This window comes from Lagopus muta, chromosome 6 (genome assembly GCF_023343835.1).
Source record: "Lagopus muta isolate bLagMut1 chromosome 6, bLagMut1 primary, whole genome shotgun sequence".
Lineage (NCBI taxonomy): Eukaryota > Metazoa > Chordata > Aves > Galliformes > Phasianidae > Lagopus > Lagopus muta.
Window position 1 is genome coordinate 31,346,578 of NC_064438.1, and position 26,138 is coordinate 31,372,715.

General features: G+C 34.6%; 1 protein-coding gene across 3 annotated transcripts in view; it reads right to left on the bottom strand.

The window, feature by feature from the left end:
• Positions 1–26,138, bottom strand: part of CDIN1 (CDAN1 interacting nuclease 1) — a 114,118-nt gene that overhangs the window by 72,556 nt on the left and 15,424 nt on the right. For 2 of the 3 annotated variants that reach the window (XM_048949473.1, XM_048949474.1), the window contains exons 2-5: positions 20,330–20,375; positions 19,416–19,480; positions 16,422–16,482; positions 13,260–13,332 (exon numbers count right to left, since the gene is read on the bottom strand). In XM_048949473.1, coding sequence (XP_048805430.1) covers positions 13,260–13,332; positions 16,422–16,482; positions 19,416–19,480; positions 20,330–20,375 — 245 coding nt within the window. Of the gene's footprint in view, positions 1–13,259; positions 13,338–16,421; positions 16,483–19,415; positions 19,481–20,329; positions 20,376–26,138 lie in introns of those variants that run through there. The other variant, XM_048949475.1, reaches the window with a different exon arrangement.

A 26,138-nucleotide genomic window follows, 5' to 3' on the forward strand; every position in this document is an offset into this window, starting at 1 on the left:
TCTACTGCCATCTGTCTCATGGCAACAAAATGTAACAAAATGTGTGGGAAGGTTCAGCCTCTACTGCCACCCCATTAGCCTCTGATATTGTAGACCAAGGAAATAGTAAGTATTACTTTCAGAGCATGCCAAGTACATGTAATATTCCTTTATTTTCCTATCTTATTTCTTGGCTCTTTTAATTTTGGTATAAAAAGTCTTTATCCTTTGCATTTTTATCTTCTGGAGTTTCAAAAGCTGCCACCAAAAATAAGATGTGAAGAATTCTGAAACTGTATTTTGCTCCAGTATTTCTTTGATCTTATTCATTACACAAGATCTGCCATCTTCAAGTGGTTGCAGTGGCGTATTTACCCAGGTTAAAATAGTTATACCTCTCAACCAATACTAGGCCTGGAATGAGACAATAAATTATTAATTTCTCTTATTGTTCCTTCCTATTGCACAACAATATAGACCAGATACCTGCTAAACAACAACATTAGTCAGTACTGACATACCACTCACTAGATGAGTAAGTGAAAACCTTAGTTCACCAAAAAGCCAGTTTTAAAAAAATTCTTAAGACTTAAATATCTTACCACAGTTTATAAACTAACATGTTACTCAAACATAACAAACAAAAGGCACTGAAAATGCAAACCCTGTAACCATTCGGTTGCATTTGCACATAGCATCAGGTGTACATTCTTAGACATCCTTGACATCCTGGTGATTTTCACTAAGACATAAAGATTTTCCATTAATAGGAATATATGTCTTTTTAGGCAAGTTTTTAATCTTTTACTTATGCTATACACCTGTTTTAGGAAGAAGCTACATGCTAGCAAATAAAAGCAAAAACTTGAAAGGCGGTTAATTTTCATACTAACAATGTGCTTAGGTAAATTTGCAGGGATCAGCAAATTACATAATAAAATCTTGCTACTTTGTATTCAGTATCATGTTTTTAATGATCAGTCAGTCTAGCAAACACTTAAGTGACTGTGTTAAGTTCAGGAATGACCAATACCACTGCTTAAAGGACAGCTGAACATCACTAATCCCTTGCAATTTTTGGAATCATCATAATAAAGCAAATTAAAGAAGAAGAAAGATTGCTAAGAACGTTTGTAACCTAATAGTAGTAGCTAAGAAAACTAATTAGTCACACACACAAATAATCCCAAAGCACTATCAAAATTAGATTGAGAATGACCAGAAACACATGTCCAATTTCTCTCAGAAGAAATTAATGATGGTGTAGCATAACCTGACACATAATGATCAGGTAGTTTACATTTTTTTGTAAGGACCATAACAAAAGATGAGGTTATACGGGACTCAAATGTGCCAAAATCTGGTTATGATACTGTAGATGAAAATGAGTAAACTGGCACCTACTGAAAAGCTGCATACTCCCACACAGCTGCAAGTTTTAAGTCAAGTGCACGACTGCCTTGCACGCATCTTTTCAGTGCTGTGCTCTTTGTTGGTTTAGTGAAAGAAAGGCAAGCATAAAGCAGAATGCTAGATGAATGTATGTTTTAGTAGTGTATGGAGAATAAGAAATTTCTAAATTACATGTATGCTTCTTCATTGTGCTTGTTGAATTACTACCCATCTGAAAAGAAATATAAAAAATACTGTAAATATAGCAATCTTTCATATTGCCTAGAAGTGAATAATGTAGGAGTGGAAAGCTCTGAACAAAAAAAGGAGAAACAAGAATAACTTCTGAAGGAAGGAAAAAGATGGAAGTTCTTCAGAAAAGCAGATGGAAATCTGATTTTCAAAACCAAGAACGGACCTGGGACAGGCAAGAAAGTCTACATGCTAGAAGAAAATTTGAGGAACAGTTGTATCACTCAGGATTCAAAATATTTATTTGAAATTATTTTTAAGAAGTTATTTCCATTATTTGAACTTTCCTTCAACCTAGGATTACTGAAAGAAATACAGCGGGGAATAGACTAGGGTACAAGACTAGGGTAAGAGGGAATAGGTAAGGAAAAATCAAAAGACACTTTGAGATTCCCAGTCCCAATTTCTATCATCTAAAGCATGGGATGTCCTTGCTGAAAAACTGCAGAATTTGAGAAAGTATTTGGAGTCTATGCCTTCAGAGATACAAGAGTGGAGGGAAAGATACAAAACATTCCTAAATCACAATATCCAGTAATGCACAGTGAAAGAAACAGGTCAGTTATCTGCACATTTCCTTAGTCTGTAAATTTGCTGAAACAAGTTTGAGCATTCCCTAGTGACTGACTGAAATCAGGATAAGGAAGACACAGACTTGGAAATATCACCAAATTCCTCACAACTGATAGCTCCTACTGATATAGACTCATCTAGAATAATCATATTCAGTTCTGTCATCCTATCTAAAATATGCCCTGGAAGAACCAGGTGTATGGGAACTGCTGAGTCACGGCCTGAACCTCTGATTGATCACCTGAGGTGAGCCATGAGTCAGCCAGAGAAGCACAGGTGAAGGCAATTCACCTGTGCTGCTGGAAGGGGTGGAGCCAGGCTCCACCTCTCCTAGACCTATTTAAGAGCTGACTGCCAGTGGGGAAGGATCTCTTCTAGAGATTGCCTCTGCTGGTGTTTTGTGGTGAGCCTAGGATAAGGGTAAGTCTTTTATTTATTCACTTTTGTTATCATAGTCTACTGTAGTCTACTTTGCCTAACTCTCTTATTTTGTGATAATAACAGCCTAATATTCTTTGATTATGCACAGGGGTTTAAAGGTAGAAAAGAATCATTAGTGGACTGAAATATTTTAAAAACACATACAAAAGAAGGAAAATAGCACTTTTAAATTTAAAAGCTTGCTTACCATTTCTGCTGAGTGTCAGAACACCATAGACACTCCAGCAACTGAAGAAATCACTTAGACTTAAACCTTTTTGTCTATGCAAAAATATATGTTTACAAAATTAATTACAAAACACTGAAGCCGAAGACATTACTGGATCTTAAAAATGCTGGAATTTAGGAGATGAGAATTCAAATTAAATAGGAAAGCAAATGAGAGAAGTAGCAATTCTCAAAAAGAATAATCATTTTAGATGAGATACAGAACAAAAACCAGTATTTGCTTTAAGAACTTGTTTGGGTGACAGACAAGTGGTAACGGTTATCTGTTAGTCTACTGCAGAACCATTGTGCCCCCACATCCTAGTACATAAAGATGCAGTCTGCCGACACACCAAGTACAACCTACTGCCAAGATTAGGATCCCAGACAATGAAGCAATGTATAGCTGATTTTGTTTCTTTATGAAGGGTGGCAAGGCTTACAGGAATCTTTATTGTTCTCCCATCTTGTAGTACGATGGAGAGAAGCAACACTAAGTTGTAACTGCAGAGGTAGAGTTGGGAGAAATATATTCCCAGTGAAGTTTTGCAAAACTTCTCATGACTAGGGCTGCATTCACTGCTCTAAGAACTGTTATCCAAATTAAACAATTTAGTGACTGAGAAAAGATCACTAACTGATCCAGTATGATGATTATCACATTAATACATAATGTGATGCTGCCAAAAAAAACCCATTAATTACACACATAATGTTGTAAAAACTACCATTTTAACAAAGATCTGCTTGATGATCAGGTATCAAACTAAGAAAGTCTACCTCATACACTAAAAAAGTTTCAATGAACTTGAGATTAAAAGGCTAGACATACATAGTACATTGAGAAGAGTAATTTGAAAAGAACAAATTCATCAAAATTCTGCAATACTCTCCTGGCCTATCTTACTGGGATAGCTGCAGAAGAAGAAAGGTTTAAAGTTGTACTTGTCTACAGCAACAGGACTATTAGAGTGAAATTCTTATCTATAAAGAAGTGACAAAAGAAAGAAATAGAGACTATTCTGAATAACCTGGCTGAGACTGCAATGAACACACATAGCCCTTGCTGTCGTTTGCTCCCCAAGAAAGGCATGTTTCTTTTACTTTGTCTTCTCTTACAAGTGCAGAACATTAATATATGTATTAAAAAAAAAAAAACAACCAAAAAAAAACAAAACACAGCAAAATCCACCAAAACCTTTGCTTGGTAGAATAGGGAAGAACAACAGGTGAGAGTTATGCAGCCATACAGCTTATCACACTACAGGAAGGAATTCAGAAATAGTAGGATAAATGAAGGATAAGCTTCTATACAGAATGGAGTTACAGTAAATAATAGGAGAAAAAAGGTCAAGGTCCTTTTTTCTCTTTTCAATTTTTTTTTTCCATCATCCCAATACAGTTGAGCTTAAAAATTTATTTGGGAACAATATATATTAAACTTCTGATAAGTTTAGTATATCTGAATAATGCATCAAAGTAAACTAATATTTCTTTAAAAAGAGAAAACAATCAGAAAGCCGTGCACACAGTGTGGATTGGAAATGAGTTCCTTATATCACTGGGGAAAACTACTGAGGAATATTTTTAATTAAGAAGTTCTATAGTTCACTTATTAAATATGTTTCCAATGTCTTCATTGTGAATGAAGGTCAAAATATAACTTCTAAATTCTCGAGCTATGATGGACTAACTTTATTGATCTTCCACATGATTTGTAGGAGCCCCAATCATTATTTTGATGTCTTTATCATAGAGTAATAAACTTCCTTTTAGATAATTACAGTTACTACATTCAATTTCAAATTTACACAGGACTTATGTAATCACACCTAGATGTTTCTTTTTTTTAGTCAAATTTATGTAATAAACTTTGGATAATAACACTAGTTATTTCAACACCACAACTTTAAAGATTACCAAAACAAATTCAGAAGAAACAAGAAAACTGTGCTCTTTGAAACCCTCTGTTGCAAAATTATTTTTGTAAGTAACAAGCATCTACTTTAGGAAAACAAAAACCAGAATTTACAGTCAACAAGTTATTCAAAGTGTTTAAGTTGTCTCATTTAATCTCACACCTGTTGTTTCTCAAACTACTGCCACGAGCAGCTGTCAGCAGCCTGGCTCTGTCTTCTTTCTCCACAGGCCCCAGCCTGGCTGCTGTTCAGCAGCTTGAGCCCATCTCTTCTCCTAGCTGAAAAACTCCAGTCCCATTAGACTCACTCTCCTCACAGGGCAAGTGCTCCAGCCTCTTCACCATCCTGGTGGCCCTCCAGATCCTTCTGTGGATCAATGGCTTTCTTGTACAATGTGGTTAATACAACAGGGGACCAGAGTTCTGCTACTGAGCATAATCATGACATTTTTCTGACAGCCTCTACAGTGCCAAACAGTACAGTACTGATCTCCCTAAAATCATGAAGTGTTGCCATGTGCCCCCAAAACCAGGATTGCCCTAAAACCAGGAAGCATGTTTTCCCCTCCTAGCTGAGGTTTCTAAATAAATTCCATCATGATCGTAGTTTAACTAATGTTTAGTTACTCATTTTAAAATCAGAATAGATTTTAGCTGGCAGCATTATACTTCTCTGACCTGCTTATTTTCTAGTGACTTTCAAATAGCAGGTTCCAGTCTCCTCAGTCAAAGAAGTGATTAAACTCAGGTAGTTATTGCCTGAAGGCTCCATCATCTTCAAAGAAAGGAGAATAAAAATAAAGGGGGAGGAGATATTTTAACTACATTGGAAAAAGGAAACAATCACAGCCCTCAGCAAATTGTTCTTCAGTGTTTTTCTGACTGCTCTTCATTGCTTTCTTCAGTGGTTTACATTGGCTGCTTAAGACAGTTCTGAGGATATCAAATATTTGGATTTCCCTTGCAGATGATTCTTCTGATATTTTGTTGCATAATCAGCTTTTTAATTGAGATATCTCAGTAGCACCCTTCAGGCACTGCATTCAGCATGCATTTAGCTTTTATCCTGTTTGCCCAAGCACAGCCATTCTGAAATACAGAAAAATGATGCCAAGAATTGCTTCTTCAGTTCCTTTAGTACAATCGATGCTATAGTCATTTTGGAGAAAACTGGTGAAAAGATGTTCTAGACATTTAATGCTTGTATTTTAGCATTGTACTATATGCATGTGAGGGGAAGAAACTTGAAGATAAGTTTAAATTAGGTTATTTGCAGTGCAAGCCATTTTTAGAGAAGACAGCATTCCCAGTGCTGCTGTTAAATTATGCTGAAGTAGCATTATTTACCCAAATAGTAGTGTATCTGCTTTTGAAGGAATGAATCTTACACTAAAGGATATCTGCTTCATGTTTGAGGATGGTCATTTCTATAAACAACTTACTGTATTGGATTGCCATGATCTAAAATATGAGATAATACTGATCAGGTAGCTCATCAATCCACAGTTTTTAACACACAATGTGCTACTCGGGACACTGGCTTTCTCTAATGCACTCAAAAAAAAAAAAAAAAAAAAAAAGAAGTTAGAATAGTACAAAGAAATGTAACTTTCAGGATTTGAAGGCAAATAGCTTTTCTCAGCAATGCTATCTCAAGAAAAATTTTCTCTAGCACAAATTTATCAGTGCACTACTGAAGTTGCATTTATCAGACATTTATGCAACAATAGAAAGACTGAGGCTTGCTCAGTGTTAAAGAAAAGCTCTTGAATTTCCTTAGAAAAAGTGAACACCAGACTTATATAAGCCAAAAAGAAAAATTGCCCTTTGCTCTTTATTCATTCATTTTTCCCTATCTAGTTTAAAGAAGAAGCAGGGAAAGGGTACAAGTAGATTTGGAAGTGTCTAGCTCTCATAAATCCATGCCTGACAAGTGTAAGATTGAATCCTTGTCTTTGCTTTAACACAAGCTCTCTGCAGGACTGCGGCCAAGTAAATTAACCTATTTATGGTTCAACTGTTTCATTTGTAAACTGGGAATAATATCTGGACAAAAACCCAAGCATGGCTAGTGAATAAGCCAGTATTTCAAGATCATCAAGATGGTGTAGTGGTAAGAAGCTATATCATGTCAGCACCATTCACTTCAATTCAGCATTGCATGCTGTCCAGAATGATTGTAAATAAAAACATTAACTCAAATATTTTCTCTCATATAACAGGAAAGGCCACAAATTTACTAAAATACATCAGCATTCAAGTTGAAAGCATATAGTAAAACTAGTTAAATAAAAATTGTTCATTTGTACTGTAGCCTCAGTCTCTTGCTCCTGTTCTGCTGTGCTTTCTTCACCCAAGTTTTCATGGTATGAAAAAAATCTGTTTGCATGTATCCAGAACCAATCCCCATTTTCTTCAGAGGATGTTTTAATTCAGTTGCCTAATTCTCATTAGTAAGATAACTTTGCTCTGAATACATTCATTTGAAACCTATTCTGTAACCTATTCTTGCCTACATCATCAGGCTATTACGTGACAAATTAAAAAAGCAGACTATTAACAGGAAGAAAAATAATTCCCCATTCCTAAAAGGAGAACAGATAAAATACTGACAGCAGATCAAAAAATGGACCATACTCTGCTTTCTGGGGCAGAATCTATTCCAGACATGCAAGTAGGGAAGTCTCATCTGTTTTTGTTTTGAGGATTATGAATTTATTAAATCGTTTCTATCTTCCTGACTTCTTATTAAGGTTTCTAAAGGAAGGACTAACGACAAACCTAAAAAAATGTATTTATTTTCCCCTAACAGAGGACTTCTACTTCTGAGTGCGTAGTTTAAACATCTGCTATATTTCTTGACCTATCTTTGTAAAAAAAAAACAAAAAAAAAACAAAAAAAAAACAAAAAAAAAACAAAAAAAAACAAAAAAAAAAACAAAAAAAAAACAAAAAAAAAAACAAAAAAAAAAAAAAAACAAAAAAAAACCAAAAAAAAAAACAAAAAAAAAAAACAAAAAAAAAACACACTGTCTTATCAATATGAATCCAAAGATAGGGAGATGGAGGAATGGGAAAATTAAAAGTAACTTCAAATGTTTGTTAAGAAGTAATATCATTATTCAGTATTAAAAATGACACTTTCTCAAGAATCAGTGTTTAATAATGCGTGTGTAAGTGCAAAGGAACTGTAATTTATGCAATTTTATCTTCTTGCAACAGTGAAATAACTGTCAGTCAATAGAATGCAAACTTAATGGACCACAGTCAGAAGTTAGTAAGCTCTTCAGAAAAAAAAAAAACCAAAACTTTGTTTCCTTATTCTAATTACCTAGAATTAAATTTCATTAACAGGAAAAAACACCAAAATGTACAGCATTTGTACAAAATGTACAACAGCACCTTGTCAATACCTACTGTACACCTGTAATTTTTACTAGAGAAGGCTACCTCGTGCAATTTAACTTTTCATGTATTCAGTAGATAAAAACTGAAGGTGCTGTTGTAACCAAGATGGTATATTTACAAACAGTAATTTATTGTATTTAGCTTTTTTTACAGCCTAAAAGATTACTCCTGTTTCTTTGATTTGACAAGTGCGTACTAAAGTTGCTTAGAGGTGCTGTATTTGAACTAACTCCAGGCTATCAGCCTGAAACCAAATCCTCACTTCTATGGATTCTGCATTACAGCATTTTGATAATTAGTCAATGGTAATACATTTTTAAAAGTGAAGCACATTCCTACGGTATGTATATTAGGTATTAACAATTTTTTATAAGGAAAAACATGAAATAAGACATTCAAATACATATTTTAATCTCTGAATATTTAAGCAATTTGATATTCTTGGGTAAGAGATTGTCCTGGACTGAAAATAACTTAAAAATGTGAAGAATGAAGCATTTTCTAAGAGAGGTAAGGCAACTTTAAAATGAACTTTATCTATATTAAGGATTGTTGACAAACAAGGAGTTCACATTTACATAGTATTCACAGATCAAATAGATTACTTTTAGGTAGGCTGCAATAAAAATACTAGACACTCCTGAAGTCAGAGTTTTAAATTACTTTTTATTACACATACTGTCTAGAATTTAATAACTGTAGTTACACTATGCAATTTGTAAAACAAGCATTCTGCAGCATTACAAGTTTTCTAATTCTTGTCTTCCATCTCACTGCTTTCAATTGACAAGTACGTTGTGGATGTATTTCAATCAATTCAATGAATAATAGCACTGCTCTGCTCTAATGCTCAACTTCACTGAATGTTTGAGGTTGCAAGGGACACTTGAAGGTCATCTGATCCAGTCTCTGTTCCAGCAGGGAAACCCAGAGCATGTTGCTTAGGCTGCTTAGGCCCACGACCAGGCAGCTCCACTGAAAAAACCTGGGGGCCCCGGCTAGGCAGCAAGCTGAATGTGAGCCAGCACTGTAATATGGCAGTGGAGAAGACCAATAGACACCCGGGCTTTATTAACAGGAGAATCAGTAAATTGAAGGAACTGATTATCTCCCCCTTTATTCACCACTTACTAGAGCCCTCCTAGAAAACTGTTTTGTAATCTGGAATTTACTTTACAGTTGGAATTTAACACCTTACAAAGATTGTAAGATTGCAAATGCAGAAGTTACCTATTTTAAAGACAACATCAATTTTATTTTCAGGATTACAGAGATAACTGCAATCTATGATGTTAGGTTTAGAAAGCTTCATTATGAAAGTACCCTTTTCCCTGGGCCCCACAGTTTTGTTTGGAGTTAATCTTCCATACACTGATAGAATAATCTGAGCTATTGAATAATGTAATAGGCAAAAGAATTATTACAGTGCTTGATTGAATAATACGTTTTGAACTTGGTTAAGTCAAAGAATAGAGTACATTCTTCAAATTCTTCAGCATCCTAGTAGAACCTGAAGCCTGTGACAGACTGAAAACTGACACACATGGCTTCTCCAGTAGTTTCAAAACAGTAAAAAAATCATAATACAACAAAAGCATAGAAGACCTACAAAAAACAAAAACTAAAAGGATAAATTTTGTTCCTATCCAGAAACCATGTACCCTTCTTTGACATTGTGCTTCATCACCACAGTGGAATGGTGATTACTGTTTATATAATTGTCTTTAATGCACTTTAAAAGAACAGTTAGTACTTGAGAGTCAATTCTGAGCGCTATTATGACTTGACACCAGCAAACTGTGGAGAATTCAATAGTTTTTTTGATTGCAACAGCATTAATACTGCATAAATAGGGAATCTGATAACCCAGTAATTTCCACCCTAAGACCAAAGCACCTGATGAAGAAAAAAGTTTTAAAGAAGCTTATTTTCTGGAATGGAAGAAAGCTAGCATGCTATGCGTCCACTATATTTGAATAACTTGGAGAAAATTTAAGTACACGCTCCGTAATTCTCTTTAAAAAAAAAAAAAAATACTAATGGCATTATTTTACTGTTAGTTGCTCTATGAGTTCTATAATAGCAAGCTTTCTCATCATTAGATCAATGTATTTTTAAATAAAGACTTACCCTCTGCTTTCAACACATTTTTTTGCCTAACTTGCAAGAAGGAATGCAAATATTTCTGCTCACTGGTAATTCTGCTCCGCTTTTCCTTTGCTCACAGATCTGTTTTTCTAGTTTCTCATTCTTCAGCAACAAAAAGTACTCTCCAAAAAATGTTGCTTATGAAGATGCACACACTACAAAAAAATTTGACCTGATGCAACATGGTTCTTAAAAATAGACAAAATATCCTGTCTTCATACTCCAAACAGAGTACTGAAAAATAAGTTAGGTTTCTTCTTTTAAAATAAGATTTGTGACAGTAGCAATCTTTTAATCCTTTCACTGTGTAATTCTATGGTTTGAAGTCTGTATACAAGAGAATAAAAGACAACACCAAACAATTTACAGTACGCTATTTTAGTAAATACATATTTTAGTAGAATGTAGTATTACTGGAGCAATAAGCTGTATGCTTCTGTTCTCCCAATCTTTTTCATCCATATATTTTTCATAGAAGTAAAATGAGTTAGAACCATGAATTGATTAGTGAAAGTAATAGTAAAGCTACAGTATTCTCCTCTCCCAGAGGGAAAGCTTTTTTCCAGCTTTAAAGCGGAGAAATTAAAAATACAAAACCAAGACTGACTGAAACTTGCAGCTCATTAAAGCTGGGGTGATTTCCACTATACAGAATTCTATTGATCTCCATAGTCCACAGTAGACAAAAAAGTGTGGTCAGGGAGGGGATGATGGATGCCTCTGCCAATAGCACTGAACAAACCTGTTAGCTAATTGCTACCAAAGACAATTATCCCTGCATTGTTTCATAATGGAAACACATTACAAAACTCTAATATACACACAGGGAAATCTGATGATTTGACTGCGGAGCCATGTGCATTGAATTTCATTGCCAAAGGCCAGCCAGGTCGCTGCTGTGAGGGAGAAGGAACTGTCAGAATAGAAGCCAGAGTACCTTACAGCTCCTTCCCTAGAAACACTTCAGCAGTATTGTAACAACCCTGTGATTCCTGTACCACACCCATATCGTATGACACAGCATACACATTTTCAGGAAAATTAAAAACAAAATGAGCTCTGAAGGGTAATGTATTGTTAGCTAATATGACTAAAAGTCTGTGCTAGAACTAATTCTTCACAGTTTTGATCAGTATGAAAGATTTTTTTTCATCATTCCAGAGGTATGTTACAAGTCAGCAACAACTGACAGACATGTAACAAATAGTGGCTTTAAAGTGTTTTATGTCTCAAAAATCCCCTCTGAAAAAAAAAAAAAAAAAGTGTTACAAATTTACTTTTGAAAAAGTAGATCACAACAGAATTGGTATCAAGCTAAGAAGCTATAAAATCTAAAAGAAGCTTCAAAATAAGGATTTATTTATTATACCTAATTAAGTGTAATTCAAGAACATAGTAAGATACAAACAATTTTCCTCTTATCCCCAGAAACCACATTCTTGGAACACCTCTTCCTAAACAGGTTTCTGAATATGTTTGTACTCCTTCCTGGTTTACTTCAAAATTGCACTGCATTTGTGGAGTATAAGATGATGCTAAATAAATAAATAAAAGAAGGAAGAAGAAAAACACAATAAACATTGCCAGCATTATGAAGACAAATTAAGTCAGAAAATTTATGATGAATATATTAACTTCATAATTCACAAGTTAATGAATTCTGTTTTACTATGTTTGCTACTCCTCTACCTGCTTCAGATTGTGCTGACTACTATTTTGACAAGACCTGGATAGCAGTAGGTCCAAAGCAATCAGAAGGTTGACTTTGACAAATGGCGGTGCTGCGGCGAAGTTGAAAATAACACACATCCACTTTAATCTCTTTCTTGATTAAATCGAAACCATACCATTCTGACATCATGTGATTTGCTCATGAAGCATCACTGCAGGTTACTTTAGAGGCTACATCTATTGAAATGATATTGAATTTTTAGGGGAAGTACTTAATTCATTCAAATGAAACCTTCAGAAGGTAACTGGGCCACCAGTCACTGATAACTGTGCAGATTCAAAGAAAACCAAAGGAAAAATCCCTGACAAAAACCACCATATGCTACTGCATGATATTTTAGTAGGTATTATCTTTTGCTTTCAAAAAGAGAAGATTATACACATAAAACATATTCTGAAGCTTTTTACCTATTCTGCCATAGTCAAGCTCCAAAGGTAAACATTACACTAGGTAATAAAAATGCAGAAGATGAAATTGTCTTTTTTACATGAGACTAGGCAAATATTTATGGGGCAGTTGACAAACTCCTGCCTAGTAAAAGAGCCAGCACTGAGAGCAATTACCCTGATATTCATGACTCACTTTGAATATCACATTGAATATTACTCATAAATCTTTTACGAGCACATCCCCAGAGCTCACTTAACAGCCGGTTTTAATCATGCAGTTGACACAGAGAAAATAACAAAATGTATTTTTTCAGTGGCAAATTAATTTAGTCTTGAACCTCCTCCTGTAGCTCTATTCTTTTCTTTTCTTTCATTTCTTTTTCTTATTTTCTTGTACTGAGATCAGTTAAATGCACTTTTGCTTTTAGCGGCAATATTTCTCCAGTGCTGCAAAATTAAAAGTGGCTTAGGTTTATTTTCAATGCTTATTTTTGGTAATTACTGACTTTCAAAATACATAGTTTTAAACATTTAAGTGTAGTGTGAGATCCACATCCTCTATTTTACTGAAAGGATATATATACTAAAAATCTACGAAGGAAAAAGAACGTGCTCATTTAAGTATTATTAAAATGTGGGTGGTCCTTTTACATTTAACTATTTAACTGTTTAACTGTTGGAAGATACCAGCCTTAAAATTTTGCCCTCATTAGCTCACTTATGTTTATTATTTTTTTGTTTTAGTCGGAAGAAAAGTTTCAGACATTAGTATCCCAGAATTTAAAAAACAGAAAGGAAGAAAAATACTAGAGACACTTACGGATGGCTTGTTCCTGCTCTTGTAGAAATCTTTCCAACACAATACGAGCCATGAGAGATGGGGCAAAGTCCATCTTACCTCAACAGAAATAGAAGAGAATTTAGAGATGTCAATACTGTTTGAGGTGGTTACTTCATCAGCATTGTAATCTACTTGTAGATTAAAAATAAAGGGCAAAACCATTTGAAACATGAGTAGCTTTTCTTAATCTCAACTATTTGAAACAAAGACGAACAGCAATCCACAGTATCCAAAGGAAAACCAAATTTCATGGGAAAATCTAAAAGATATTTATCTGAAAAAGTAATTGAACATGTTGATTTGAGTCTCTCTCCACGTGCTACAAAAAAGAGGTATCTCTGTGTGACTATGTTGTTTTCCACTTGAAGCATAATATACATAAATGAAATAAAACAAGAAGGGACTTGACATATATTTAAGATTTAGCAGAAGCTAGTAGGAGATAGTAGTGATATTCTAAGCAGCTAAAATACATTACTGTTTTTTATGTTTATATGTTTTGTATTTGAACCATTTTTAAAAAAAAGATGGCGATAAAACCTCTTTTGTAAGGTTACTTATCAAGGAAAAGAGGAAATGCTGATATTTTGCTGTAAATATTTATTATATGTAGCACACACAGGTGATATTGCATAGCATTCATAACATCGCAGATTTTTCTTAGTTTTGCTGAATAAAAAACCTCCAACAGATGTGCTGAACTAGATAAAAAATTCTCTGGAATTTAAATCTTCCCTCTTAACAAAGCTCTTTCTCCACTTTAATACTTTTTATACATACAGAAATTGTATGTTGCAGTTCCACCTGAAATTACCATAGCTTTTTAGATTTCATTATAATACTCCCTTACTGAATTGGAATTTTAACTATGAAACAGTAAACCTTGCTCATACATTGCCACAGTGAATTTGTCTTGACATGTATTCAAGCTCAATATTAGTACAAAAAAATTTAGCTTGATTTAGTAACTAGACACACGCACAAAAAAGGTGGTTTCATTTATGCATATGTTTTTTCCAAATATGTATGTACTTGGATGCATTTAAATTCCCCAAGTAGAGAGAAATGCTTTCATCGGAGCTGCTTATTTCCAGTAACCCACATCAGAGCTGACACATGAAAAATGGTGAAATTACTGAAGGTAGTCCAGCCTGAATAAGGACTACCTTATTAGTTCAGGTACTTGCATCTCCCTAATTTTCATATTAATCATGTGTCCATCTTTCTTTGAAATAGGGCCATCATGCTTCATGTCAGAATTTAGCATGTAAGTAAAATTCATAGTGCTTCAACTCTCACCTGAAAATATTTGTATGAAGACAACAGTGACTAATTTTATTATTTCTATCTAACAGAAGTTAGATTTATTTTAGTGATTGAAACCACATATAAAATAAAATAATAACTTAAAAGTAGTCTCACATATCCTCAAAAAACCTTCAGTAACCAGCCCCAAAAGATAGTAATATGGAGCTGTTCCTATTTAACAGAGCTGCTACACACTGTAATGCACCTATGTAACATTTTTCTCATCAATTTTTACAGTTTCCACTGATTAAATATATATTGACTCATAAAGTATTACCGTTACATCAATTGTCAGCAGACGCAAGAGTATGTCATTTAAATATTAACTATCATATAAAAATGGCAGCTTGATTGTTTGGAAGCAGTAATCTGGTGCTGGTTATTGCCACATTTCACTAACACATTAGGCAGCAGTCACAAAATACATTGCGTTTCTTATATACCTGCTACCATGAAATCAGAAGCAGATAAGTTCTTTGTACATCTCCCTTTCCTCTTAGATCTAATTTTTATTTATTTCTAAACTGAAGAAAACTTTGATCTGTATTGCAAAGGCATATTAGTGTAATATAAACAAAGATACGCTCTCTAGAGTCAGAAATGATATGCATAATCTCTAAATCAATGGAAAAAATATACAATGAACCAGTAACATAGATTACTTTGCGCCTGAAATATTTTGAAGACAGTTCTCATATAATATAGGTGCAGTATATCATGAAACAAGTTGTTTACTTAAATTCTTAATAAGGTCATACTTTATATTCTGAAAACAGAATGTAGTTTGAGACCTGTTTCTTCCAGAAATAGTTAAAAAAATGAAAGAAAAAGCTACACATTACTACTGATGTGAAATAAATCCTTTATTCTTTGCTAATAGTATGATCAGGACATGTGGACACTTCAAAGACCATTAATATCTTCTAGTAATTGATAGGTAATCGCTCATTTGCTAGCTTCAGCAATGTACGTGAGAGAGAAACCATTCTTTCTTACTAATGTAATATGTAGAAGTTGCTGCTATTGCAACACAATGTTCATACAACATCAGTTTTAATGCAAGCACTCATTTTCCGTCTCCTAACACCTACTGAAATGCAATTTCAATCGATCTTTGATCTTAAAGGGTAGGTGAGTCGATCGATTTTTTTTATCTAGGAGGCTCACCACCACTCTTCCAAACTTTTTATGTTTTCTTCAAGGTAGTGCTTTAGAGAGTACATTTTAATGCCTTGATTCTCCAGATTCGTATTTTACTTAATAAACAGTATCGATAAATTTGTCTGATTTTTAATAGCAACCGTTCGAAACTTTTCACAGACCAGGTTTTCTAGGAAACAGCTATACCAAAGAATTTATTCTGCTTAATTGTCTTATATTAAGCAGTTTTCATTAGTCATCCTCTAATCTGTATGAACAGAATTAAAAGGTGTCAGGAAAATAAACTGTTTTAACCGTTTGTATTAAAACAAAAATCTTAGTTTTGTTATTTAAAAGTTGTTAACAGATGCGACTTCACTTAATCAGTGTAGGAACTTTCAGTAAAATTGTGCTTAAAAGATCTATGCACAGTCTGAAATTTCCAGCAAGACAAAAATCCAGCTTCTTACAATTCTTGAAGTTAGGAGACTAATTACATTAACTGATTTATTAATAAATGAGGCTTTTTGTCTAATTGTTATAAGTACTAACAGACTGGGGAACAATTTTAAATGTCTAATGTGCCTGGCAACCATTTATTTTAGGTTAATTACATTTATCAGTAATGTCACTATAGATATGCCCCTTAGGTTCTACATTTGGAAAATCAAAGAAAAAAGTGAAGATTATTACCTCATTGGCCAGTTCCAGTAAAACAGGGGCAGTGGCATTTTTCATCACCCCATTCAGGTACCTAGACAAGACAAAGGTAATTCCTGTACAGCCCAGCACAGCATATTTCATGAGAAATATTTTAAACAACCACAAACTCCCCAGCCATGCTTCCTATTCATTTACAATATGCAACAATCTGATTCAAGTTACTGGTTAAAAAAAAAGCAGACAACAAATCAAGACAATGGTCTTTCAAAAAGATTCAAAAAGCCATATAAACAAATTATATTTCTGTTATTTAAAGATGCAAAACAAAAATCTCTATTATTCACTGAAAAGATTTTGAGTTCCATTTGATCTTCAGCTACATAGTGCAAATCACTGTACATCTTATTTAACTTGTTACTATGCACAAAAAGTACATTCAGAAGTTTAATTGCAGATTTTATCAACAAAGGTAATGGTAATAGTTTAAATACTAAAGACTAATTTCAGTGAAATCAGAGTATGAAAATGAACTTAATATTGTGAAGAATACTAAAAGAAATATTAAAAGAAAAATTTAGGATCTATTATTTTCAGGAGTTGATGGAATGAAGAATACTTTTGGAAGCCACTCTGCTTTGCAACAATCTGGTACAGAACAACATCTGAACCTGCTCATTTATCCTATCTTTATAGAGCAAATCATTAGAAGGCCACAGCCTTTCTAGTTCTGTTATTATCTATTCATCAGAAGCCCTTCTTCTGCTCATTAGCTACAGATATTAGTATCATTTTACCTTTTTGTGAAATGCATTTAACATCTTTATATGTAACTCTTCACAGAGGATAATGGCTTTTTGTTTGCAAGTTATTCTGAGGCTTAATGAATAAAGGAACTGATAAAAGCTTATTGCTGTAACCTATTTCAATTCTATGTAAAAACACAAAATAAGATGTCTCATGTAAATCTGAACTCTTGAAAATTTATAATGGTGGGGGAAAAAAAAGACAGTTAAAGAACAACATACTTAACCAAGATTTGCTTGAGACTAATGTTCGAAAACATGCACCCAGATGATCAAACATCACAGCTACAGCTGACATTGGAGTGCTACTGGCAATTCCATTATGGACTAACAGATTTCACTTGTTGATGGCAATACTGTCCTAAAAAGTTTGCTGAAACTGTCCTAAAAAGTTTTGCTTCTTATAACTTTGCTTTCTGTTGGTCCAAATTGAAGCCTATACCAGTTTCAGCCAAACAGTAGGAACTATTCCACAAAACCACACTTATGCTTTCTCCCAACAAGGACTACTGGAAATGACTACATTCGAAATTGTGTTGTTTCAGATAGAGGAATGCACAAATATTTGTTTGTATGTAGGAGAAGCATATCACACAGAATGTATAGTTGTAAGATGGATGCTACAAAAGAGTAGTCAACATGTTTGCCATGTTTACACTTGCAGCATTTCAAACTGCCTTCTGACTCAAGCAGTCTGCCCCTGTAGACTACAAGACATTACACCGTAAATCAAAAATGGGATTGAGATGAGTTTCCTATATAATAACCAGAACATACCTAATTTTAAAATATGTGCATTTTGTCCAACCATGTTAAAAGTTTGCAATACACACAATATCCAGTAATAGCATAGCTACCACATAGCTTCACACATAATGCATTAGTTATGTACTGCCACATACCTCAGAGTGTACAGAAGGGGACAGAACACCAAGTACTCCTACCTGATGTTAGCCAAACTTAGTTACACCTATAACCTCACTGGTACCAACAACATTGCTACTTTGCAAAAAGCAAAATCTGATTCAGCATGTCAGGTTCAATGTAATGGGACTAGTAATATTATAATCATAAAAAGAGTTTAAATTATTTGCATGTGTTCTAAGAAAAGAATTATTACAGTTACAATTAACATAGGACACTTCATTAAAATTATACTAGTTAAAAGTAATTAAATTATTTCATATATATATGGTTATTAAAATGATAAAATTTAAAGCCAATATTCTTCCTAAACAAACATCAACATTGGGAGAAGTGCGATGTGATCCAGTACAAATTTTTACAAAACTATATAGCTACTTGAAAAAGAAAATCAAGCCCTCCAAAGAGTACAATTCACACAAGGCTTTCTGATATAATCAGGTTGTGCTTAGGTTTAAACATATGATTCTGCAGAAGCACAGTGTACTTAATTGTTAACAAATGGAAGCTTTTTGTTTATTTTCCTGGTTCATACAGATTAACATTAAGCATGGATATCAGACATCTATAATCACAAGTATGAACTTGCTTGCCATGTAAGCTCTTCAGATATGTCAGTCTGCAAAGTATTCTTTAATTGCACATTTTTACCAGTTATCATTATGCCCCAATTATGTCATTGTGACATTTAAAATAAAGTGTATAGAGGTAACAGACAAACTATAAGATGTTGCAAACATTTTATTAGCTTAAGACACAAATAATTACAGAATATCGTAAAATGACATTCTCCCTTAAAAGCTGTTTCTGACACTTCTGTTGATAAAACAGGAGCGATCTAAAAATTAAAGCTGGCAATACAGAAATTTAGTATGTAACTTTTGCAATGTAAAACTGCTGTTTTTTTTAAAAAGTACAAGCAGCTGCAACAGAAGAAGCTGCTTCTTCACTAGCTGTAAGGAATTTATCATTAATATTAGTCTTGACATGGAAATTACATAATTACTAACTATAGGCAGTATATAATGAATGCTTTCATATGCACTGTAAAAAATAATATTTGCTTATCTGGATTAAAAGCCAAGGAAGTTAAACACCTCTTGATCAGACTGACCAAAGCCTGAAATATTCTGTATATACACTGATAAACACATTTATGTGAACATTCTGTAACATTTATCCCAAATTGTTAATTTATATTTATAGAAAATCATCTTCATAAGCTAATGAGCTAATTTACTTATAATTATGATAAAATTTAGTGATGATACTCTTAACTAGGGTAAGGAGGTCATACCTTTGGTAGTAAGATTCAACTGCTTCTGCAGTATGATGCTTGGCATGTGTTCTTTTTATTTGTTTCTTGAAAAACAAAAGAAAAACAGTCTTACAAATGTGTCATATATCAAAGCACAAAAATCATAAATGTTCAAACAGATGCCTAGGCTACACTTTGTTATACAAACTGAACTATGTTTTGAGATTCTATATAGAAATGATGTTCAATTGAAATGAATGTCTTCATAGTGTACTGCAATGTACCATATATGTAAAAGCCAGTAAGGTCACAATAATTGAATCTAAATAAGTTTACTGAAGGCTGCAGAGGGCAAAGTAAAACTTGTTCTGTCTTTCAATCTTTGTATTAATTTTCCCTCAATTCAATTCCATCTAAGTCTGGTGTACGCTAGTTTTACAATTCAATTGGCATTTTTAACCAGGAAGAACATTGCTTAAAAACAACTTATTTGAAAAACTACAAAAAGTAATTCCACAGAGACTTGCCACTTGACTGACACCTGTCATCTCATGATAAATGACTCCATTTTCTGCCTCTCTTGCCTTCTGCCACTCCGGCAATGGTCATTTATCATCATCTCTGTCAGCAATGGAAAGCAGCACTGACAGTGCAAGTCAGCAAACATTTAGCACATGGAACCACGCAACACAGGGAAATTATTATTGTCAGAATAATAATGGTTTAGCATAATTTATTACAGGTCCACCAAATAAGCAAAGGCTAGATGTTATTAGACAGATGGATGGGTAGGCTTGGCAGCCATCCACTGAGACTCAGGCGGTGCTTGATGTGGAAAAGGGAACATCCTCCAAACCAATCAGAAAGCTGGCAGTTCAATTACAAAGAAATAAAGGGACATTCATCATTCAATTAGGCACCTGTCAACCCTCACAAAGGAGAAAACTTCTAACCTGGTACTCCTGGGAGAAGATGCTCAGCAGAGTGGACTGCGATTGACTGGAACAAATAAAAGAAGGACAAAGTTAATTACTGGAGTGCACTGCAAAGAAACAAAAGAGAAGGGAGCTTCAAAGGTAGGCCTGCTGCCCTGTAATCTAACAGAACATGAAAACAAGTGTGGAAAAGTTGTTCCAGATGAACACCTCAGACAAAGGCTTCCTGCTGCTAGGTCAAGGAGAGAGCATACGAGGGAGGGGAGGAAAATATAGCAAGAGTTTCAAAGCAAACTAGCATATTGTTTAGGTGATTCTTTTTCAGCCTCAAACCCACAAAGCCCTATCAGTAGCAGGTACTGGAGTTAAAAGGGAAAAGACAAAGAAAAACAAAGCAAAATTTCCTTTAATAATTGATGGACTTAAATTCCATCAGAAGTTGGGAACATACCGCTTGTTCATTGGCAACATATTGAAATTCATTTTGTTAGCAGCAAGGGAAACTCTTCAGTAGCTGTCTCATATTCAGGTTAAAAACTTCCCTCTCTGTCAGAAGTAGCATATGGGACCACTGGAACATTCCCACTGAAACTGATGTGCTTTGAAAACAGAAACTTTCACAGCAGGAAGCAGAGATTCCCTGGAGTCGGTCATTTCCAAAAGCTGCCATAAGCTTCATTCATCTAAGGCTCCCCTCAATGTCAAACACCTGGCAGTGAAGCAACCTGGAAAGCATTCTTCTCAAGTGGGAATTTTTCTCTCTGAATTCTTAACGTTTAGAAATGGGACAAGATTTCTTTTCCCCCAAAAAAGCAATCACTACCATGGTAGTACTGTTTTCAATTGTCCTCTGTGGATATATTTACCTCATCATATCCTGAATACAATTAATTACTTCTGATATATTTTCCTACTACATGCAACTTGAACAAATTATAGTCTCAATAAATCGAGTTTTATGGTACAGCAAAGCACTATGAATAATTAACATTTTCCCTTTCATGAGCTTAACTACTAAGGCACAACATAGGTAGTTCAAATATTCAGCAGTGCCTAAAGTCTTCTTCTTCTGACAGATTTCCAGCATGGCGATTTAATACCTGCATTACATCATATTTACATTAAATGTAAATATTTACATTTACATTAAATGTAAATATTCTCTCCACACTTAAATGGCCTTTCTTCTTGTAATATTCACATCTCAGAGATATTAACTTAGGATAAGCAAGTCTTATGCCCACTTTGAAAAGACAAAACTGAAGAATAGAATGACTGAATGGTTTGTTCAAGTTGAAACAGAAGGTATGTCTATGTAGCACAGTATAAAGTTACCTCTAAATAAACCAGCTGAAGCATTAGGTGCAAAGTAACTAAGCTAGACTGTGTTCAGTGCTATGCAATGAGCTTATCAGTTTGAGTTATCTGTTTCTCATGTTTCTGGCATCTTTGCCATAACACCTAGTTTGGGCTTGTCTGTCCAGCGCATGTGCATCTGTGTGACAGCCGTAAGCTGAGCCTTCTTCTCTGACATTTTATACATGATAAATGGAATATTAATTGTCTGAATATTGAAGCTAGAAAAATGGTAATAATATCTATTACTATCTATTATATACTAAACTATCTATTGTATGTATTTGTTTTTCTGTGATCCATTAATTTCATAAATGACAATACAGTCAAGATTTTAAATATTCTTAAATATATATCATTCAACACAGTGGCCAAGAGATATTCAACACAATGCATCCCCAAAAGGTGTACTATCCAATTATGGCAATCTTCAATGTGTAGATGTGGCCTTAAAAGCTGAACAAAGGAAAGAAATTAAGATTATATACTTAAGCAGACTACATACATATACATAGCTATGCTTCTTCAAGTTGATTTATTTGAAAAACAAAACAAAACAAAACAAAACAAACAACCCTGCAGGCTATAAATGAGCCAGATACATATGGCCCCGTAATGGCTCTCCATGTAACTATTATTATCTGGCAGATTTACATGGTCATAACAGTAGAACTGAATGTAGAGAAAAGATTCAGAAATTAAATAACAGAACAACACAAAACAGGACAACATTTACCTGGGTTTGACTTCTCTCCAACTAGTACACACATTTTTGTATTTTAAAACCATTCCCAGTAACATTACTATGCTTACTGCACAATTATCCAACCATACTCAGTGACGTATCAAAAAGATTTAAGACCATTATATCCATTATCTCTCTGTTCTCCCATTTTACTCTTATTCATTCTATTTTGTTCCTTTGCTGTCCTTGATTTCATCTTTCTACTTCATTTTAGTCTGACAAGCTTCTCCAATGCTTCAACTGTTCCAATCATTTAGGACTCACCCCAAATACTAAATAAATGAAGAAATAAAAATCAGGCAAGAACCTAACAAGGTCGATATATACTGGATTGCAGTACAAAAATATTGTGACTGCAGCAGAAAATTACTTCAACAGAACCATTCCAAGAATTTCAAGCCTTACCCTCCTCCCCAAGAGAAGTAGATTTATATTTTCACATGGCTTCTTCTCTGTTTCTTCTAATTAACATAGGCCCCCCTGTTAAACACCAAAACCACTTATCTGCCACTCTATGGTTGCTTTTTTTTGGCCTCTATTGTATTGCTACTGGCAAAATTACATGAATAGCCAGCAAAATGAAAGCTGCCCAGCAAAATGAAGCAGCTCCTTCAAACATTGCTGGAACATCTATTGCAAGATGCTACTGACAGCAAACTAAAACATCACGGTTTTGAAAAGTGGTTAAAAAGACAGTACAGTGTACTTGGAGAGGGAACAGAGTCATGAGCATGCATCTGCATTGCAAGACAGCACAAAAAGAACGCAGCTGCTGATGGTAACAGTTCAGGATACTGCCATGCAACTTATTACAGGAGGTATCTTATCAGTGTATACAAACACATGAAGGGAAGGTATAAAGAAAACAGAGATAGGTACTTCACAGTGAAACGGGCGCAAATTGAAACACTGGAGGTTTTGTCTCAATGTCAGAAAATTGTGCAAGATTGACTGAGCACTGGTACATGCTGCCCAGAGAGGCTGTGGAATCTCTTCCTTGGAGATCATCAAAAGTTGCTTGGGGATGGGCCTGGTCCTGCTCTGGGTGTTCCTGCTTGTACTATCATCCCTGGAGAGCACACCAGCATGATCTGTTTGCAGGCCTGCAGTGAGTATAAAGTACTTACAGACAGATCAGCACTTCATAATTACAGCTGATGTGAAACTATGGCCAAGAAGGAGGCAGTAAGGACTAAAAGATTTTAATTGGAATGTCTTGCCTTCCTCTTTTCAGCAAAACATGCTCCTATATCTAGCCAAGATTTTGGGTACTGTCCAACTTAGTATTTCCCATGTAATAGAGCCACACCTGAAGAGAATCCAAACACGACAACTTCTACAATTATTATAAAAGCTCTGAAAGTAATGCCTCCTATTTTACTATGTTGACCCACAATGTCAGAAGCACATATTGGTGGTATGGCAGTAGAGGTTGAATCTTCCCAACAATACTTTGCTAAATTTTGTTGCTATGTGACAGTTGGCAGCAGAGGGGCAGTCTGACAAAATGGCATTGGACATGGAATACTGTAGGAAGCAAAGGACTGCAACTGAATTTCTTCATGCAGAAAAAATTGCACACACCAGCATTCATTGAAGCTTACTTGCTGAAATTTTATGGAGATGAAACAGTGGATGTGAGCACAGTGAGGCAGAGGGTTGTATGTTTCAGCAATGGCAACAGTGAAGTGAAAGACAAGCCAAGTTCTGATCTTGTTTGACATCTTCATCAATGACCTGGATGAAAGGATGGAATGCACCTTAGCAAATTTGCTGATGATATGAAGCTGGGAGGAATGGATGACACACCAGAAGGCTGTGCTGCAATTCAGTAAGACCCAGACAAGCTGAGCTGGATGGAAAAGAACCTTGTGGAGTTCAACAAGGGCAAGTGCAGAGTTCTAGATCTGAGGAGGAATAACTGCAGTTATCAATACAGGTGAGAGGCTGACCTGCTGGAGAGGAACTCTGCAGAGAAGGATCTGGTTGTCCTGGTGGAAAACAGGGTGACTATCAGCAAGCCTCCTTGTGGCCAAGAAGGCCAGTGGTATCATTTAGGGATAAGGTAAACTTTCCACTTCACTTTCTGAGATTTATGGAAATGTAAAATCTTAGATATAAATACAAGCTTCTACTTGTTTCATATCTTCATTTTAAAATGCAATTCTTTTCCCTCAACTTCCTCTCCACATTTTTTGCCCCAAACAGAAAGAACAAAAATGCTGTTTTACTTTTCATACATTTTACTGTGGAATAAAGGAAGAGTGATCAGTAAAAAAAAACAAAACAACAAAAAACAAGAGTAAATATGAACTACAAAGAACACTGGGTCAGTGCTACCCTTTCACAAAATGGAACTCTTCACCTCATGAAGATGATAAACATGATGGTTAAAAGACTGTGCAAGGGGATTTGCATTTCCAAAATTCAGAAGCTGTTATGGGTGAAATCCCAAAGTAGCACTGTCAAAGCTTATCTTGGAAGTATATCCAACAACGAATTGTAGGTTTTATAGGAATTAAGGTACAGTAGAAATTGTCTTTTTTATTCCACATTCTCTAGTATGAGAGTCATGTGCTTGTTACATCTCTTCGTGAGATGTTATTTCTGTGAAGCAGATATCTTTTAATATTAGAACTTTCCTGCTACTCCAGTACTTTGGGAACCACAAAACCATTACAGTTTGTTGTTGGTGAAATACTCTCATTACAAATGTACTAATGCTATAAAATTACAATAAACATATAGATAAAAAGAAGTACCTGTGAAAGGGGTGATGTTCATTTCAGCCTTAAAGATACCAATTTAAAAACAAGACAAGATTAAAGCTCACTTGCAGAGCTATAGCACTAATCAGTTTTGAAATTCAGCAACATCCAGTTCATTAAACTATAGAACAACTCAAGTCAAAAGATGTGAATATGAATCACTTACTAAAAAGTGTCTTAGCATCAAAGTCGATTTTGTACCTTTGTTAGATTTAAAAGTAAAAGTTGAAAATAAGGATTCTGAGCCTTAAGACTTCCTGCATTGCAAGTTCACCCTATGCAATAATAATAAAATAGGTTAAATGCAGGCATATACATATAGCTTTGCTGCCTATAGACAGGGTTATGAGAATAACTATGACAAAGCTTTGAGAAGGCTACTTGAGAAGAGTCATCACTTCTATGACCTTGACATTGGTTGGTCTCACAACTTCTATGCAATTTAGTGATGTGCAAGAACAGATGATGGTGCAATACATAGAAATGGCAGCATTTAAAATTCATAGTAGCATAAGGCCATTACTTTTCCCACTGGGCCACTTGAACTTTAATAATGTCTGACCTAGTTGGCCAATAAGTTCTAGTAGCAGACAGAGGAAAATTGCTAGTATTAGATACTGTTTGAATGATTTTTCATTTAGAAAGACTTAGAAGTTCCTTTAAGAACAGGGCACCAATTCCTCCTGTAGACACCTCATTTTTTGGTGTCTGCTGTAATGGCCAATATATTTTAAAACAACTGCAGACAACACACAATTTGTATCAGATGTGAAAAAAATAAAATGCAGAGGTAAACACAAATTATCAACACAGCCAATGATCATCTCCTTTCATCAATAGAAAAACTAGCTTTTGGCAGTAGTAATGGAAGCGTAGCTCAAAATAAGCAATATTCTAATTCCTACAAAGTATTTCTGATCCAGTCCCTGAAAAGTCAAAAGTGAAGTTAGAAGAAAGT